At 34.4% G+C, this 19,116-nt stretch overlaps 2 protein-coding genes and 1 pseudogene across 2 annotated transcripts; all 3 read left to right on the top strand.

The window, feature by feature from the left end:
• Nucleotides 1-910, top strand: LOC133333030 (antigen 5 like allergen Cul n 1-like). The gene is made up of 3 exons (XM_061541365.1): nucleotides 1-123; nucleotides 189-583; nucleotides 649-910. Exons 1-3 carry the CDS (start codon nucleotides 1-3, stop codon nucleotides 908-910), a joined length of 780 nt encoding a protein of 259 aa, XP_061397349.1.
• Nucleotides 911-7,194: 6,284 nt separating this feature from the next.
• LOC133333028 (antigen 5 like allergen Cul n 1-like) lies at nucleotides 7,195-7,943 on the top strand (annotated as a pseudogene).
• Nucleotides 7,944-17,864: 9,921 nt separating this feature from the next.
• On the top strand, nucleotides 17,865-18,770 carry LOC133333029 (antigen 5 like allergen Cul n 1-like). Its single transcript, XM_061541364.1, has 3 exons — nucleotides 17,865-17,996; nucleotides 18,057-18,451; nucleotides 18,515-18,770. Exons 1-3 carry the CDS (start codon nucleotides 17,865-17,867, stop codon nucleotides 18,768-18,770), a joined length of 783 nt encoding a protein of 260 aa, XP_061397348.1.
• Nucleotides 18,771-19,116: the final 346 nt, after the last annotated feature.

Here is a 19,116-nt window from a genome sequence, read left to right as displayed (position 1 = left end):
ATGAAAATATATTTTCTAATAACATTAGCTATTGCCGGATGTTTAAGTTTGGCAGCAGCTAACTATTGTGATTCAACATTGTGTCCGGCTGGAGTTCAACATGTCGCCTGTAATCACACTGGGGTATGGACTAAAATCTAAATCGACAATTTAACATAAACTATAAAGAAAGTATCAATTTGTTTCAGAAATTCGATTCAACCTGTTCCAAAGATGCAGCTATGGTACAAATCGGACAAACACTGCAAAACATAATTGTCAACGTTCACAATAACAAACGTAATTTTATTGCCGGTGGCAAGGTAGCCAAATTTAAGCCCGCCTGTCGTATGGCCACAATGAGATGGAATCCTGAATTGGCTAAAATAGCATCGTACAATGTCCGGCAGTGTAAAATGTCTCACGATAAATGTCGCAATACGCAAAAATTTAAATTTTCGGGACAAAATTTAGCCTGGAGATCTTTTACGGGTACACCGAATTTTCAAGAATTGACAAGGGCTTCTATTAATGCATGGTATTCCGAATTTAAGGATACCAAATGGGAACATCTTCAGTCACATCCATCGAATTATAATGGACCGTAAGTAAACATCGACGTTCGTAGTTTCGAAGCAAAGAGAATAAATTTCTTTTTTTTCTACTTAGCGCCATTGGCCATTTTACCGCTTTAATGGGTGAACGTAACATTGCCGTGGGCTGTGCCGCCTCCACATATTCTACGCCTGGAGTTTCTTATAAGACATTTTTAATTGCCTGCAATTATGCAACAACAAATATGATAAATAATCCCATTTATAATGGTTGTGCTAAACCAGCTGCTAAATGTACAACCGGTAAAAATGCGAAATTTCCCAATTTATGCTCCCTCAAAGAAGTTTACAATGTCAACAATTGGCGTCCATCGTGAGCGATGGAAATAGAAGAGGAAAAATATTAAAAAAAAATTGAAAATAAAAACTTGATATTCATAAAATGTGTTTGGATATTTACATCTTAAAGATACGGGAGAGGTACATGAGTTAGTGCTACGATTTTCAATGTGACTGTTTGGTGCGTCCTTCTGTCCGAAGATGTGATTGAAGTTTTCTTCTTCGAAAATGACGATGAAAGGACTGTCACCAACAATTCGGAGGATTATGGTATTATGATAACCGTTTTTTTGTTTTCTACTATTGAAGAATACGTCTTGGAGAATATGTGGGAATATGTGGGGCTTTATTGCAAGAGACATTTCCTGGTCGGGGGCTACGTGATAGATAATACGATTTGACACAATTAGACTTTTTTACTTGGCTTCGTGATAGATAAACTATCAACTTTTAGCACTTAAAATCAACATTTGTCAACTTACGAATGGCATATGGCCCAATATGTGTCGATCATTGGTCGAAAAATACCTCAAAAGATTAAATGCTTGCAACAGGTCACGAGAAGGTCATTTAAATGATGGTTCCATTTTTAGGACTTGATCTAGTTTTGAAGGGGTGCTAGAAGGAGTGGACCAATGAGTCCCATCGTTTAACATTATACAATCATGGTTAATATGTTAGGATGTGCAAAGTTTATTTCCAATCGGATAGTTCGTTCTTATTTGACTAATTTTGACTATTTTGTGGGAGAAGTACAAGAAGGAGTAAATCGACGTGTCCCATTTTTATACCCTTCACAACACTGTGGTACAGGGTATGTCTTTGTGCATATGTTTGTAACAGGCAAAAATAACCAAGATAAACCCATGGTTCCTTTTGAGAATATGCATAGAATCACTTTCTGAGTTGATTTATGCATGTCCGTCCGTCCATGTATTTTTCTTATGATTTGGATGCAATTTGGCACAAGTCACTTATTTGGCCCAAGGACGAACCCTATTGAAATTGGGAAAAATCGGTTCAGATTTAGATATAGCTCCCATATATAGTTTCGTCCGATTTAAGGTAAATGGTGCACCAAAGTCCCTATATATTTTTTGATTTGCACGAAATTTGGCATAGCGTAATGAATTAGGTCTAAAATGATATGTGTTAAGTTTCCTGAAAATCGGTTCAGGTTTAGATATAGCTCCCATATATATCTTCGTCCGATTTAAGGTAAATGGTGTACCAATGTCCCTATATATCTTTCAATTTGCACGAAATTTGGCACAGCGTAATGAATTAGGCCTAGTATGATGTGTGTTAAGATTCCTGAAAATCGGTTCAGGTTTAGATATAGCTCCCATATATATCTTCGTCCGATTTAAGGTAAATGGTGCACCAAAGTCCCTTAAATATTTCGATTAGCACGAAATTTGGCACAGCGTAATGAGTTAGTTCTAGAATGATGTGTGTTATGTTTCGTGAAAATCGGTTCAGATTTATATATAGCTCCCATATATATTTTCGTCCGGTTTAAGGTAAATGTTGTACCAAAGTCCCCTAATATCTTTCGGTTTGCACGAAATTTGGCACAGCGTAATGAATTGCAGAATGACATGTTTATGGATCCAATTTCATTTCACTGGTCCTTTAAAAATGCGACGTCAGTTAGGATTTATCTGTTGAATATACCCAAAGTGGTGAAGGGTATCATATAGTCGGCTCCGCCCGACTTTACTACTTTCCTTACTGGTTGAACATAATCTAGGTAAGGTAAACATATTACGATGTGAAAATTTCGATGAAATTTGATATTCATATGCATCTTCAGACATAATCTAGGTAAGGTAAACATATAACGATGTTCAATGCTTCGATGAAATTGGATATTTATTTTCAAAATGATTACCCTTTATGGAGGAAGTACTAGAAGGAGTGGACCGATAAGTCCCTTCTTACAACTTTATACAGAAATGGTTGAAACGTTATGTTGTGCAAAGTTTATTTCAAATCAGATAGTCCGTCCGCGTTATGTTATAAAATTAATTTTCAGAAAAATTTTAATAATTTTGTGAAGGATGCACCAGAAAGAGCGGACCGATATTTTCCATTTCCGAACTTGAAAGAAATATTAGGATGAACAATGTTTGAGTGGAAATTGTTACACCCTTCGGCAGATATCGTATATCGAGTCCAAATTGTCTGAAATGGATTTGGTTCAAAGAAACATGGGATTTAAAGCCCCATTAGGATATTTTTACCGTATCAAAGGACACTAAACAGGTCTATGTCAAAAGATGGGTCCTAAGATTTTTACAGACGCTCAAAATAGTAAAAATTTGGCAGGACTTTTATATTTGTCAATATAAAGAACCCAAAATGCAAATTAGAGGTCATTCTGGTGAATATGGGTTAAAAAACTATTCCCTTTATAGGGGGGCTATGACAAAACATGGGCAGATTTATCCCATATAAAATTCTAAATGCTTAGTAGCAATGTATGAACCAAATGTCAATAGACAGTCCCGTAACTGCTAGATTTTTTTAATCTTTATTTAAACTTAATGTTATAGAGTTATATCCTGAAATATCTTTCTTCAATATACCATTCGTTGTAACGTCTCTGTTTATTTATATTTCAATATTTAATTTCCCATTGACAAATAAGACAAACACAGACGCTATTATCTGGAAACATAATCGATTATACAGTTTTATTTCATTATAGTTATAATAATGTAAAAATTAACTGCACATGACCAATTGTTTAAATTTATTGTCGTATTTTTTATTACAATGTGCACACTTTTAATTATAACATTGTGTTGGATAAAACATTTGCCTAACAACTAAATAATAAATGATTTTGTGTATAGCTTCGCAACAACCCTAACGACAGAACCCACCAAATAGGTAAGGAAAAAATCAATGTCAATCGGGGCTAACTATATGATACCCTACACAGCATCAAATATATGCACGTTATACTCATAACATTTATAACATTCGAAACGCTTTTTATACCTTTAGCCACACTGTACAGGGTATAATGTCTGGCTATCAGTGCAAAATTGTAAACAAGGTACTGGTCGTATTTATGTTACGAATAATTTGGCACAGCTTATGTATTTAGCCCAATAATTTTGTTTTATTAAAATAGATTTCAATTTGAAATGTGTATGGATTGTTTTGAATAGTTCATATATTTATATTGATCGCATATATAATTTCTTCCGATATTATGTCACTTATCCTCCAATGATGACAAAATCATTAGAGAAGTATGTTTGTTACGCTTAGTTTATGTCGATATATTACTTACAATAGAATCTTTGCAGTATCTCCTTTCTATACTCAAAGTGGTGAAGGGTATATTCACCGGCTCTGTCCGTCTTTTTATCTTTCCTTACTGCTTTTGGTATGATCTGCAGCTCCTGTTCCGATTTCCCCTTTATCTCCTCAATCGTAGCAAAACGTTTTCTTTTAATCGGTGCGTCTTCAGTTTTGTATTTAGCCAAAAACTCACTCATATTCACGTAAGGGGCGCTTAACTGCAATGTAGAATTCCTTACTGTCCTCACGAACAGTAATGTCGATGTAACCATGGCCGTCTGTTGAAATAGCAATAGAGATACATCTTTGAAATTTATATGTTGTTACTTAGCATTTGTGGATTATTGGTGGATAAACAACTTAGTCTCAGTTAATGGTCGATATAGGTCCATGCCTTGGCCTAGACCCCTCTCATTTTGGATATGTCAAATTTCCTGGTTACAAATTTTCCATTCTCAGACTGTAATTTGGCATTTAATGTTCCCGAAGGATATATGGCAGCAATTTTTGTCGGGATAAAAATCTAAAATCTAAATGTCGAATATATTCGACAAAAACACTTAAAGGGTTAAACGTAGTCGCCATGCATAGGTCCCGACCGATTTTATGTTAGGTTCAACCTTACATTTCACCATAAGGTAGAGTGTATATTAACCTTTTGAGCCCCGTATTTGTTTCTATGACTATAGAAATGTTTTCTCTACACAGATGTAATGCTAATATCCTAAATAGAATATGAACAAAATTTGAAGTCGCAACAGCCTTGCATTCGGAATATACATTACCTTCTTTCTGAAAATTAAAAGTCCAATATCAATCGTTTTTACAAAAATAAAAAATAGTTTGGAGGGTACAATTCGTGCATTTCGAATACGAAGCGATTTAAATAATTTAGACTGTATACACAAAATGATACTGTACACATTTTTGCAAGCAACTATAACCTTGCCACAAAATCATTTTTTTTTTAATTTTTCTTTTGGTATGTGTTCGCAAAATTCAGTGTCGGAATAAAAATCTAAAATTTTGTATTTAAGTTTAGAAATAATAGCAATTTTCATTTTAATTCTTGGCCAGTTTCGTCTGTCATTCAGCAAAAAAAAAAAAAAAAAAACAGTAAGGAAAGTAGTAAACTCGGGCTGGGCCGACTATGTGATACCCTTCACCACTTAAGTACCCTATGCCAAATTTCGTGTATATCGAAAGATATATAGGGACTTTGAAGCCCCATTAACCTTAAAACGGACGAAACTATATATAGGAGCTATATCTACATCTGAACCGATTTTCTAGAAACTTGGTACACATCATTCTACACCTAATTCAGTACTCTATGCCAAACTTCATGCAAATCGAATGATATGTAGGGATTTTGTGTGCCCCATTTACCTTAAATCAGACGGAACTATCTATCGATTTTCTCGAAACTTGGCACACATCATTCTGGACCTAAGTCAGTACTCTGTGCCAAATTTCGTGCAAATCGAAAGATATATAGGGACTATGGAGACCCATTTACCTTAAATCGGACGAAAATATATATGGGAGCTATATCTAAATCTGGTCCGATTTCATGCAAATCGGATCATAAATGAGACCTGTACTTTGTTTACAATTTAACATACAGACGGACGGACATGCGTAAATTGACTCAGAAAGTGATTCTATGCATATTCTCAAAAGGAACCATGTGTCTATCTCGTTTCCTTTTGCCTGTTACAAACATATGCACAAAGGCATAATACCCTGTACCACAGTGTGGTGAAGAGTATAAAAACATCAATAGTAACGGTAGGGGAGAGGGGGCACCTTTGAACAGCGCTCTTAAAATCTCGGTTTAAAATTTGTTCGACCCGCAACCAAATTTTTTAATATGCCAATCTTGTTCTTTATCTGCGTAAACCATTTTGGCTAGCTTTTTCAGTTGTCGACAAAATTTAAATGAGTGACTGTGTTTTCGCACTGCAATTGTAAACTTTTAATTTTTTGGTTGTAAGGGCGCAGGAAGAATTCAGTGATAGTTTTCTTTCGTTAAACATTTTTTTTTTTTTGCATTCCAACAATTATTTCAAACATAACTAATATATTTTCTACAAAAAAAGTTATTTTAAAGTAAAGTGTTCAAAGGTGCCCCCCTCTCCCCTACATAGGATAACCGAAAAATCGCAAATAAAAAGAGTACTTTTAAATGTCGACTATATTCGACAAAACACTGAAATAAACGTCTGAAACCACATGTCGATTTAGGCCGGTCCGTCTTACGATATAGTTCTGCAATTTTGCGCTTCAAATACTTCAAGGATGTTCAAAATTGCAAATATATCGATTTACTTTTATTCGATATTTTTTATTCGAATATTGGTCAAGTTTAAAACAAGTTAAAACAGCCCATATAACGATTCAACGGGTTTGATGATTTCAGACATCTTTTTGATATGAATAAGGTCATAGCTCAACCTAAGTGACTGTAGTTTGGTATTACTTTTTCTCCTGCCCTTTTAATTGTTTTTTATGTAGTATATAAACTGTTTGGCCTGGTTGGTAAAAATTGATTGGTACGGTCCTATTCAGAACATACTAAATTGAAAAATCTAAAAAATGTTACACCTAATGCAAATTATTAGCAGTAAAATAAGTTTCGACTTGTATTACGTTTTTACGTATGTATGTATGTAAGTGTGTTCACTTTTATGAGTAAATGTAAGTCTGTTAGCGAATTATATAATTATCACAACAATAACGTCTGGTCCGAATTCACTTGTACTTTTGTTCGATTTAAAAAATTGAAAATAAAAAGTGAAAACATATTTGATATTCATCAACTGTCCGTTAGACTATATCATCTACCTAGGTGCCAGATGTCAGTTGTGTAATATTTTCTATGTTTACACAGAATTTTGTATAAAAGATGTAATACGATTCGATGATAGCCATCAGTTGTTCAACAGCACACAGCTTCAACTATAGAACAAAACTTGAATATTCGAAAATCCGGAAAAAGAAAATGGCACGTCTCTCATTGACTTTGTTCGCTGGCCTCCTGGTGGCTTCATTGGCCTTGGTCAAGGCAACCGATTATTGTTCAAAATCCTTGTGCAAAGAAGGAGTTAACCATATTGCCTGTGGTCATGATGGAGTGAGTTGGATGGTGAACATGACGAGCATGATCCTGCCTGCCGCATGGCCACCATTCAATGGGATGATGAATTGGCCCACCTAGCTGCCCTTAATGTCCTCCAGTGTGATATGAAACATGACAGATGCCGCAATACTGACGCATTCAAATATTCCGGTCAAAACATTGCCTTGTTGGGTTATCATGGTGAAGCTAACAATGCTGGACTTTTGGAAAAGGCTGTTGATTTCTGGTACAGTGAGGTGGCCGATAGTAAAATGGAATATATCAACAAGTATCCCAATAACTATACTGGACCGTAAGTATTCAGGGAGAAATATGTGTTCGTTGTATGATACAATTTTGTTTCATTGGTTTTTAGAGCAATTGGCCATTTCACCGTCATGGTAGCTGATCGCAATGTTCGCGTAGGCTGTGCCGCTGCCACTTACTCCGTTGAGGATGAAGAATACAAGGCGTATTTGGTAACCTGCAACTATGCCACCACCAACATGATTAATTTCCCCATTTATAAACGTTGTGATAAGGCAGCTGAGGAATGCACCACCGGCACCAATGACCAGTACCCAAATTTGTGTTCCGCCTCTGAAGAGTATGCTGTCAATAAATGGTTCTAAAACTACAAATAGAATGTACCCAAATTTAATTTGAAATAAAAACGATTAAATATCAAATGTATAACTACAGGTTTTAAATCAAACATACGCGTGGGTTCTATAATATATATTTGTTAACGGATATCATAGCGTTGATTTTTATACCAACCACCATAAAGTGGGTTATATATTACATTTGACACCATTTATGCAATACGTTAATATATTCGTCGGAGACCCTATACACATTTTCTTGAACAGAATAAACATCTACGTCGATTTAGACAAACCTTTGAAGGTATTTATCATCCATGATCCAAATATAAGGTCATCCAGAAGTCCAATTTCAAGAAATGTACAACCTCTCAACTACGTTTTCTGTCAAAGGTTGTTGTTGTGGTGAAAATATCTTTAAAAATTTTCCAAAGTTGGCTGAATTGGTGTTAATATGTTCAAGACATATCGGCAGGTACCTAATGATTTTGGTAATATGTTTACAATATCCTTTCGATAAAACAGGTGCTATGGAAGACCATTTAATTATGTGATCTATACATATATATGAACCTATGTTAATCAATCCAGACATACATTGTGCATATTTGCCCCATTACGAAAAAATCTGTTTTCTCTACAAGGTACGTGAAATATGGAAGTTTCATAGAAATGTGAAAAAATATACTGGAATCATTTGCCAACTCCTAAGTCGCGTTATGTGTGATCGAAAATAAAACATCCACAAGGAAACGATAACACTAACGATTCAAGTTGATGTGCGTTGAGATTCGGAGTTAAATATATTTTAACTTTTTGCGTGCGTGAACGCGATAACAAAAAAAACCTGTAAGGAAAGTAGTAAAGTCGGACTGGGCCGACTATATGATACCTTTCACCACTTTCGGTATATTTTACATATGTATCCTAACAGACGACGCGTTTTGTTATAAATCTATATATGACCGATTTCAGGGAAACTTGCCAGAGACTAATTCATATAACATCAGTACGTTGTGTCAATCGGCCTAGCTATGGATCTTTTCACGAAGCTTAGCAACATCATTCTAGACTTAATTCAGTACCCTATACCAAAATTCGTGCAAATCGAAAGATATATAGGGTCTTTGGTGCACCTATTAACTTAAATCGGATGAAAATATTTATGGTAGCTGTATTTAAACCTGAACCGATTTTCACGAAACTTGGCAGACATCATTCTCGATCATATTCATAACTCTGTGCCAAATTTCGTGCACATCCAGGGACCTTAGTGGACTATTTACCTAAAATCGAGTGAAGCTATATATGGGAGCTATATCTAAATCTGAACCGTTATTTTACGAAACATAGCACACATCATTCTATACTTCATTTTGTACGCTGTGCCAAATTTCGTGCAAATCGAAAGATATATAGGGACTTTGGTACACAATTAACCTTAAATCGGACGAAGATATATATGGGAGCTATATCTAAATCTGAACCGATTTTCACGAAACTTGGCAAACACCATTCTAGACCTTATTCATTACGCTGTGCCAAATTTCGTGCAAGTCAAAAGATTTCCAAGGATTTTAGTGGAATATTTACATATAATCGGGCGAAGCTATATATGGGAGCTATATCTAAATCTGAACCGATTTTCACGAAACTTTGCACATATCATTCTAGACTTAATTTAGTAGTTGTGCCAAATTTCGTGGAAATTGAAAGACATATAGGGACTTTGGTGCACCATTTACCTTAAATCGGATGAAGATATATATGGGAGGTATATCAAAACCTGATCCGATTTTCGCGAAACTTTGCACACATCATTCGTGACCTTATTCATTACGCTGTGCCAAATTTCGTGCAAATCGAAAGGTATATAGGGACTTTGGTGCACCATTTACCTTAAATCGGACGAAAATATATGTGGGAGCTATTGCTAAATCTGAACCGATTTTTCCCAATTTCAATAGGGTTCGTCATTGGGCAAAACAATTGAGCTGTGTCAAATTTCATCCAATTCGGATCATAAATGCGACCTGTACTTTGTTTACAATTTAACACCAACAGTCGGACAGACGGGCGGACATGCATAAATCGACTCAGAAAGTGATCTATGCATATTCTCAAAAGAAACCATGTGTCTATCTCTTTTCCTTTTGCCTGTTACAAACATATACACGAAGACATAATACCCTGTACCACAGTGTGGCGAAGGGTATAAAAACAAAATGGGTCATAATACATGCGGAAACTGCATTCAAATCTGGTTGAATTTTCTTTACTTTCTACAGAGTTAGCGCTAGAAGCAAAACAATGATGCAGGCAAAATTTTATATATGCATCGGACAATAAATGTGAGTTTTACGTGCTATAATCAACTTTTAATATTGCATTAGGTTGGACAAAAAATAATCCACTATCTTTATATGAACTATAGGACTTTATTCAACATGCTTAGAAATATCCGATTTGGGCCAAATATGCACCGCTTGGTGCCAAGTCCGGACTGTATGGCAGATGCTTTAAAACTTCCCAACCAAGCCCCTGAAATTTCTGGCTAGTCACTGTAGATGTGTGTGGCCTAGCGTTGACTTGGTGTAACACGAAACCTCTCCTATTGGCCAATTCTGGTCGTTTCCTGTCAATTGCTATCTTCATTGCTTCATTTCCTTTTGTGAACAAAGTACAGGTCGCAATTATGATCCGATTTGGATGAAATTTGGTACAGTTCACTATATTTGGCCCAAGGACGAACCCTTGGCTCCATATATATCTTCGTCCGATTTTATGTACATGATGCACCAAACTTCCAATATTTGTCCGATTGGGACAAAATTTTGCACAGCGCACTGAATTAGGTCCATACTTATGTATGTTGAAATCGGTTCAGATTTAGATATAGCTCCCATATATAGTTTCGTCCGATTTTTGGCGAATGATGGACCAAACTTCCAATATTTATTCGATTGGGACAAAATTCTGCACAGAGTTCTGAATTTGGTCCAGATTGATGTTTGCGAAGTTTTGTTCAAATCGGTTCAGATGTAAATAAAGCTCACATATATAAATTCGTCCGATTTTTTGTGAATGATACACCAAACTCTCAATATTTGTCCGATTAGAACAAAATTTTGCACAGAATACTGAATTAGATCCAGAGTGATGCTGCGCAGTTTTGTTAAAATCAGTTCTGATTTATATATATCGTCCATATATAGTTTCGTTCGTTTTTTTGTGAATGATGCACCAAACTCCCAATATTTGTCCGATTGAGCAAAATTTTGCATATCGAATGCAATTGATATGGTTTGTTGAAATCGGTTCAGATTTTGATATAGGTCTTTTATGTAAATGGCGCACTGAATGGGGTTATATTTGTTCGATTTACACGAAATTTGGCAGAGGGTATTAAATTGCATTTAGAGTGATAACAAAAAACAAATGGTGTATGCAACGGTTGCTCAATTAGGTTCATGTGTTTATATATAGCTCCCATACATAATTTTACTCGATTTCATACAAAAGGTACACCAAAGTATCCAAGTCTGACATGCAGCGTTTGATATGCAATTTTTGATTGATTTCAGAATGGTATGGGGGTTTTCAATTGGTTCAAATATCTATCTATATAGCACTTCTCAATGGCCCTCCAAAGATTCTATGTCTGTTCTATCTACAGGATATTTTAGATATTAACATCTCTTGTATGTACCCAAAGTGGTGAAGGCTATCATATTGTCGGTCTAATGGTCTATTTTTGCTCCTGGGCAATGTTACGGCCGACCAAATTCGATCATTTCTCGATTTTATCGAAATTTTCGACGATCGGCGTAATTTCTTTTTCCCCAGCCTAATATATATACATTTCCCCTATGTGCACTCCGCACAAATTTCGTCTCAATCAAAACTATATATAAGAGTTATGTCGAAATCTGAACCGATTTAAGCATAAAGCTTTCGCCCTAAGATGTCAAAAAACTCATAAATGGTTCATTTTAAAGTCAATTACCTAAGCAATGCAACATGTCATGACAATCGGACAAACTTTGGGTATTAAGTGCACCACTTAGATAAAATCGGCCGGAAATATATATGGGAGTTATATCTAAATCTTAAACGATTTCGACAAAACTTGACACATGTTATGCTATAGTTACTTCAGTACCTTGCGCAAAATTTAAAACACGTAAGGATATACTAACTTCAGTACGTTGTGCAAAATGTTGTGCCAATAGGCCTAACTTTGGGTCTATGGTGCACCATTTACTTAATATCGGACGAATCTATATATGAGAACTATATCTAAATCTGAACCGATTCCAACAAAACTTTACACACGTTAGGCTATACCAATTTCAGTAAGTTGTGCATAATGTTGCGCCAATCTGCCTGGGTCTTTGGTGCACCAATTACTTAAAATCGGATACTATATATGTGAGCTATATGTAAATTCATTCATATATATATATATATATATATAATTTTTTATCTTTCTCTAGAAATTATCCGAGGCTTGTCCTTTCGATGCCCAGTTGGTAGAAATCGATGATAACCTGAAGAAAGTCTTGGTCAATGCCCAAAATACCAAACGTAATCTAATTTCTGGTGGTGAAAATGATGAGCATGATCCCGCCTGCCTATACATATTCTCAACGGAATCATGTTCCTAACTCATTTCCTTTTGCCTGTTACAAACATATGCAGAAAAACATAATACCCTATACCACAGTGTGGTGAAGGATATATTACATAGCTTCTGTATGTTTATTCGTCCGATCTCGTTCACAAATAACTAATGTTTGTCAAGTTTGTTTTCGGTCCATATTTTGTCCAATTTCATGTAGATGATACACCAATTGATTGAGATGCATTTTTACCAAGAAAATGGAACGATGTTGACAGTTTTCCATTAAAGTTATTGCTTTGTAAAATATGTTTGCGAAAATTTGTCTTTCTCCAATATCCCATTCGTTATGACGATATTTACCTATATAATTTCCCATATAAAAGTAAAATAAACATAGACGCTATTATTTAGAATTATAATCGATTATAGTTTCAATTGTTTAAATATATAGTCGTATTTTGTATTACAATTTGGCACGTTTTATTACACATTGTAATAGATGCAACCATCTGCCTAACAACTAAACGATAATCATTAATAGATAATGTTTTCTTAAAGAATGGATGAAAATCCTGCTTGACCGACTCTATGATATACTACCCTAACCACTAAAAGTTCGTACCACATGTAAACATATAAACATTTCAGTTTTAAATCTCTCTCTAACTCCTACAAGTAAAATGGCGCACCAAAGTCCAAAAATTAAGACGATTGGCACACAATTTTGCACAACGTACTGAAGTTAGTGTAGTCTAACGTGTGACAAATTTCATTGAAATTGGTTCGGATTTGAATATAGTTAAGATATATATTTCCGTCCGATGTTATGTAAATGATGCTAAGGACCCAACCTAACCTGTGGCATGTTTCGTTGAAAGCGGTTCAGATTTGGATATAGATTCCACATATCTATACATATAAAAGAGTTGCGTTCTAAGTGACTGACTGATCATCAACGCCCAGACGAAACGGCTAAAGCTAGAAACTTCAAATTCGGCATGTAGGTCGGGTTTGGTGCGGAGGCGTGTGATAAGGCGGTGTTTTTGGAAATTCGTACTAAAAGGTACTAAAAACTGTATTACGTGGGAACGGTTAGATGTAGAACTTTGAAATTTGGCACGTAGCTTTGTCTATGGCGAGCGGACTTGAATGTGTGGAAAAAATTTTGGAATTTAGTACTTAGATGTACTAAAAAGTACTAAATATTGTATTTGAACGGAATTGGTGAAGATTCATATCTGAAACTTGGTATGGAGCTTAAGCTATTACAAAGAGAATACTGTGCAAAAATATTTTTTGTACATTAGTACTAAAAGGTACTAAAACTGTATTACTCCGGAACGGTTGGAAGTGGAACTCTGAAATTTGATATGCAGCTTTGTCAGTGATTAGCAAATCAGAATTTGTGAAATAGTTATGGAAATTAGTACTAAAGGTACTAAAATGTACTAAATATTATACTACGATGGAAAAGGATAGATATCTAAAATTTCGTATGTAGCTTAAGCCATTAAAAATAAAATGATGTGCAAAAAATATTTTTTTGGAAATTAGAACAAATATGGTACTAAATAGTACTAAAAACTGTATTACGCCGGAACGGTTCGAACTACAACTCTGAAATTTGGTGTGCAGCTTTGTCGTTGATAAACAAATCAAAAATTTTGGAAATTAGTACTACATGTACTAAACAGTACTAAATATTATACTACAGGTAGGGATAGATATCTAAAATTTGGTGTGTAACTTAAGCTATTACAAGTAGAATGATGGGCAACATATATATTTTTTTTAAATTAGTACTAGAATATATTAAAAATTTCTTAAATTTCACATATAACTTTAGATATAACAAAAACAATACTATGCATGTTTTTTTTTTTTTTTTTTTTTTTTTTGAATTTAGCACTAAAGTTGCAATAAAAATTACTAAATTATTAAATACAATGGAACTGGTAGAAATACAAATCAAAAATTTTGTATGTAGCTTACTCTATTGCAAATAGAATTAGAATAAAAATCTGAAACGCGGCACATAGATTTAATTATTACAAATACATATTAATATATTTTTGAAATTTGTACTAAAATGGTACCGAATATTAACATATAATGGAAAAGTCACTGAGATCTGAAATTTAGTATGTAGCTTAACTATTACAAATAGAGCGATATGCACAAAATTGTACTAAATATTGTACCATAGTGAATGGTAAAAAATATAAATGTAAATTTAGAGTACAAAAATGTCCAACTATTAGTACAAATAACAGGCTTGGTTTATTGAAAATTCGTACTAAATGGCACCAAAAATACAAAATATTGCACAGTGTGGGATTTTTTTTTTATTTTGTATATTATAAACAAATAGAATACGAATCGAATACAAGTACTAAATATTATGTTCGGTAGAATGGATGAAGATAGGAACCTGTTATTAACCCTTTGTGGCCCAATGTTGCCCACAGGCAACAAAATGTTTTAGAGCTTATATTTATTATACAGCTAGTAGATGTTCATTCTTTTTGGTAAAGTTATGAGCCTTTTAATACAAAGAAGAGGCCAAAAATGTGTATAGGACTTATTTTGTGTATACAATCCAAATTATTTAAATCGCTTGATTCTTGTAAAACAGAATATAGAAAATAATTTAAAATGTTTTTTTCGTCGATTCTGCACTTGACTTTCTTGATATTGGGCTTTTATTTTTCAGAAATAATGTACTGTATCTCCCGAATGCAAGGATATAGCGATGTCAAATTTCGCCCATATCATATATAGGATAGTTGTATTAAATCTGTGAACCGAAAATTGTTCTATGATTATGGAAAAAAAAATCGGGGCTCAAAGGGTTAAATAATTATCTGGAACTATGACAATAACAATTTATACATAAATATTTTGCATTAATAAGTTCGAAAATGTACTAAAAAGTACAACACATTGTATACGGCGGTACGGGTGGATAAAAAAAACAATTCTTTTGGCAATTTTGTTTGACATTTCTACTTAAAGTACTAAATATTGTATACGACAGAACGAGTAGAGGTAGAGTCCTAAAATTTTGTATGTATATTTTGTTTAAACAAATTAACAAAAGTATTTTTTTTAATTTTTAGTTAAAAGTACTAAATAGAAAAGGTTAGAGAAAGATATCCGAATTTTAGTATTACTCTTTGACTATGGGAAATAAAATGTTTTATGGAAATATTTTTTAAAAATTTTTAATAAAAATTATTAACGGTTATATGAAATATAGTTTCGAATCCCACATGAATCTATACTACAGAGAATGATTATGTGAATTTTGGTTAAAATTTCCAATGTAGTGAAAAACGAGCGAGACTTCAAATACAAATAAGTGAAACTATGCAAACAAGCCGCTGAACATCACAAATACTAAAGTGTAGGCAATTTTAAATGCTAAAGTTTCAAAATTTTCTACAATAACAATACTGATGTTTACAACCACACTGGAAATATATTATACTGCATCGACCTTTTGATGTAATGATTTGATACTAAAAATACCGACAATTCCATTGAGTATTTTGTAATACGTAACGCACCAGAAATACTAAATTTCTCCAATTTTAATGGAAATCTTCTCCATAAAGGCAGGTATCTGCATAAAAAATGATGCGCTGTGCAAAATTGTAATTTGTACTATAAGGGTACTACTAAAAGTACTAAAACGAACTAGATATTTTACCATTAGTATTAAATTACCGAAAGGAACAAAAAAGGTTAACACAGTATTATAGAACTTTTTACATCAGTCCATCGGGAGGATCGAGAAAATAGTAAACTTACAGAAAATATACAATAAGTAAGTTGTACTCGATTTAGTAGGATAGAAGCATTAACGTTTCTGTGCGAAAGAAATACGGAATAAGATCTGATATTAAAACAAACATCTGTCCACATGAAAAATTTAGTATAGGTTGCGGAGTGACATTTTTATGGATTGATCTAAGTTGTTTCACATTTAAATAAAGCTAACATATATTAGTTAATCCTATTTCATGTTATCGGTCCTTCAAAAATGCGATATCTGTTGGGATGTGTAAAATCAGAAACGGGTTCAAACCAAGATGACTAGTCCTACCAGAAGTAATCAATATTGGTATTTGTTTAGGTATAGCCTACATATAAAGGTTTTTGGGTTTTGATGGACTTGTACAAAAAGTATAAGTATGAGTCCACGTTTTGGCGTTTTTCGGAAAGAATCCAACTAAATTTTATTAAAATTTAGAGTCTTTGCTTGCTTCAAAAATAGGTAGATTTTTATATTCCCTATTTCAGGCACACTTTTCAAAATCAATAGCTTATTTACAAATAATTTTTATAGTATAGTATAAATCGGCCCGGCCGAACATTTCGCCTTTTTCGATTGATTTTATTTTAATATAGTAAATAAATTGTAAGCCTGGTTGATTCTTATACCCTTAACCACACTGTGGTACAGGGTATTATGTCTTTGTCCATATGTTTGTAACAGGCAAAAGGAAACGAGATAGACACATGGTTCCTTTTGAGAATATGCATAGAATCACTTTCTGAGTCGATTTATGCATGTCCGTCCGATTTATTTTCGTCCGATTTAATGTAAATGGTGTACCGAAGTCTTTATATATACTTCGATTTGCACGAAATTTGGAATAGCGTACTGAATTAAGTCTAGAACGATGTGTGTTAAATTTCGTGAAAATCGGTTGAGATTTAGATATAGCTCTCATATAAATTTTCATCCGATTTTAGGTAAGTAGTACACCAAAGTCCCTTTATATCCTTCGATTTGCACGAAATTTAGCATAGCGTACCGAATTGAGTCTAGAATGATGAGTGGTGAGTTTCGGGAAAATCGGTTTAGATTTCGACATATCTCCTATATATATTTTCTTCCGATTTTATGTAAATGGTGCACCAAGGTATATATGCTTCGATTTGCACAAAATTTGGCATAGCGTACTGAATTAAGTCTAGAGAGATGTGTGTTAATTTTCGTTAAAATCGGTTCAGATTTAGATATAGCTCCCACATATAGATTATATTTTTAACAACGCGGCGTACCGAATAGCGTGTATGAATTCACTTGTACTTTTGTTCGATTTTACAATTGAAAATAAAAAGTGAAAACTTATTTGATATTCATCAACTGTCCGTTAGACTACATCATCTACCTAGGTGGCAGATGTCAGTTGTGTAATAATTTCTATGTTTACATAGAATTCTGTATAAAAGATGTAACACGACTCGAAGATAGGCATCAGTTGTTCAGCACATAGCTTCAACTATAGAACCAAGCTTGGATATTTGAAAAAATGGCACATCTCACATTGACTTTGTTGGCTGGCCTTTTGGTGGCTTCATTAGCCTTGGTAAAGGCAACCGATTATTGTTCAAAATCCTTGTGCAAGGAAGGAGTTAACCATATTGCCTGTGGACATGATGGGGTGAGTTGAAAACATTTTACGAAAAACACAGAATTTTATAACGTTTTATACTCTATCTAGAAATTATCTGAGGCTTGTCCTTCCGATGCCCAGTTGGTCGAAATCGATGATAACCTGAAGAAAGTCTTGGTCAATGCCCACAATGCCAAACGTAATCTAATTGCTGGTGGTGAACATGACGATCATGATCCTGCTTGCCGTATGGCCACTATTCAATGGGATGATGAATTGGCCCTACTAGCTGCCCTTAATGTCCTCCAGTGTGATATGAAACATGACAAATGCCGCAATACTGACGCTTTCAAATATTCCGGTCAAAACATTGCCTGGTTGGGTTATCACGGTGAAGCTAATAATGCTGGACTTTTGGAAAAGGCTGTTGATTTCTGGTACAGTGAAGTGGCCGATAGTAAAATGGAATATATCAACAAGTATCCCAAGAACTATACTGGACCGTAAGTATTCCTGAGGGAATGTGTGTTATTTATATGAGACAATATTTTTGCGTTGGGTTTCAGAGCAATTGGTCATTTCACCGTCATGGTAGCTGATCGCAATGTTCGTGTGGGTTGTGCCGCTGCCACTTACTCCGTTGAGAATGAAGAATACAGGGCGTATTTGGTAACCTGCAACTATGCCACCACCAACATGATTAATTTCCCCATTTATAAACGTTGTGATAAGGCAGCTGAGGATTGCACAACCGGCACCAATGACCAGTATCCAAATTTGTGTTCCACCTCTGAAGAGTATGCTGTCAATAAATGGTTCTAAAATTTTAAGTGGAATGTAGAAAAATTGATTTCAAATAAAAATCTTCAATTTCAAATTTGTCTTGGCATTCCGGGTTCCTGGAGGGTTAAAAACAAATTTCAAAAATATTATCAGATCAAAGTCCTATCCAAAATTCTGTATTATGAAGGTTCTAGTAGCATTTGGAAATGGATGGAGTCATAGTTTTTCAATTAATGTTTATAGAGGGTGGCAAACCACTTCGTGCCAAAATTTTCTATATCAGGACATTTGGCATAGACCATATGAAGGTTTAGCCACATTTAGTCGCCTATTCCAAACAAAAGTGACTGATATTTGGCAGTCCGAACTCCTGTTGTACTAAAAA

This window comes from Musca vetustissima, unplaced genomic scaffold (assembly GCF_032173495.1).
Source record: "Musca vetustissima isolate MV318-11 ecotype Yass unplaced genomic scaffold, APGP_CSIRO_Mvet_v1 utg8901, whole genome shotgun sequence".
Taxonomy (NCBI): Eukaryota; Metazoa; Arthropoda; class Insecta; order Diptera; family Muscidae; genus Musca; species Musca vetustissima.
Note: the sequence above shows the minus strand (reverse complement) of the source record. Positions and strands in the feature narration are given on the sequence as shown.

Excerpts from the sequence above, each read along its gene's own strand:
- LOC133333029 (XM_061541364.1), top strand. The coding sequence starts at position 17,865 with ATGGCACATCTCACATTGACTTTGTTGGCTGGCCTTTTGGTGGCTTCA. Across the intron at positions 17,997-18,056 it reads TTGCCTGTGGACATGATGGG|AAATTATCTGAGGCTTGTCC; the intron begins GTGAGTTGAAAA and ends TACTCTATCTAG. Across the intron at positions 18,452-18,514 it reads CCCAAGAACTATACTGGACC|AGCAATTGGTCATTTCACCG; the intron begins GTAAGTATTCCT and ends GTTGGGTTTCAG.
- LOC133333030 (XM_061541365.1), top strand. The coding sequence starts at position 1 with ATGAAAATATATTTTCTAATAACATTAGCTATTGCCGGATGTTTAAGT. Across the intron at positions 124-188 it reads TCGCCTGTAATCACACTGGG|AAATTCGATTCAACCTGTTC; the intron begins GTATGGACTAAA and ends AATTTGTTTCAG. Across the intron at positions 584-648 it reads CCATCGAATTATAATGGACC|CGCCATTGGCCATTTTACCG; the intron begins GTAAGTAAACAT and ends TTTTCTACTTAG.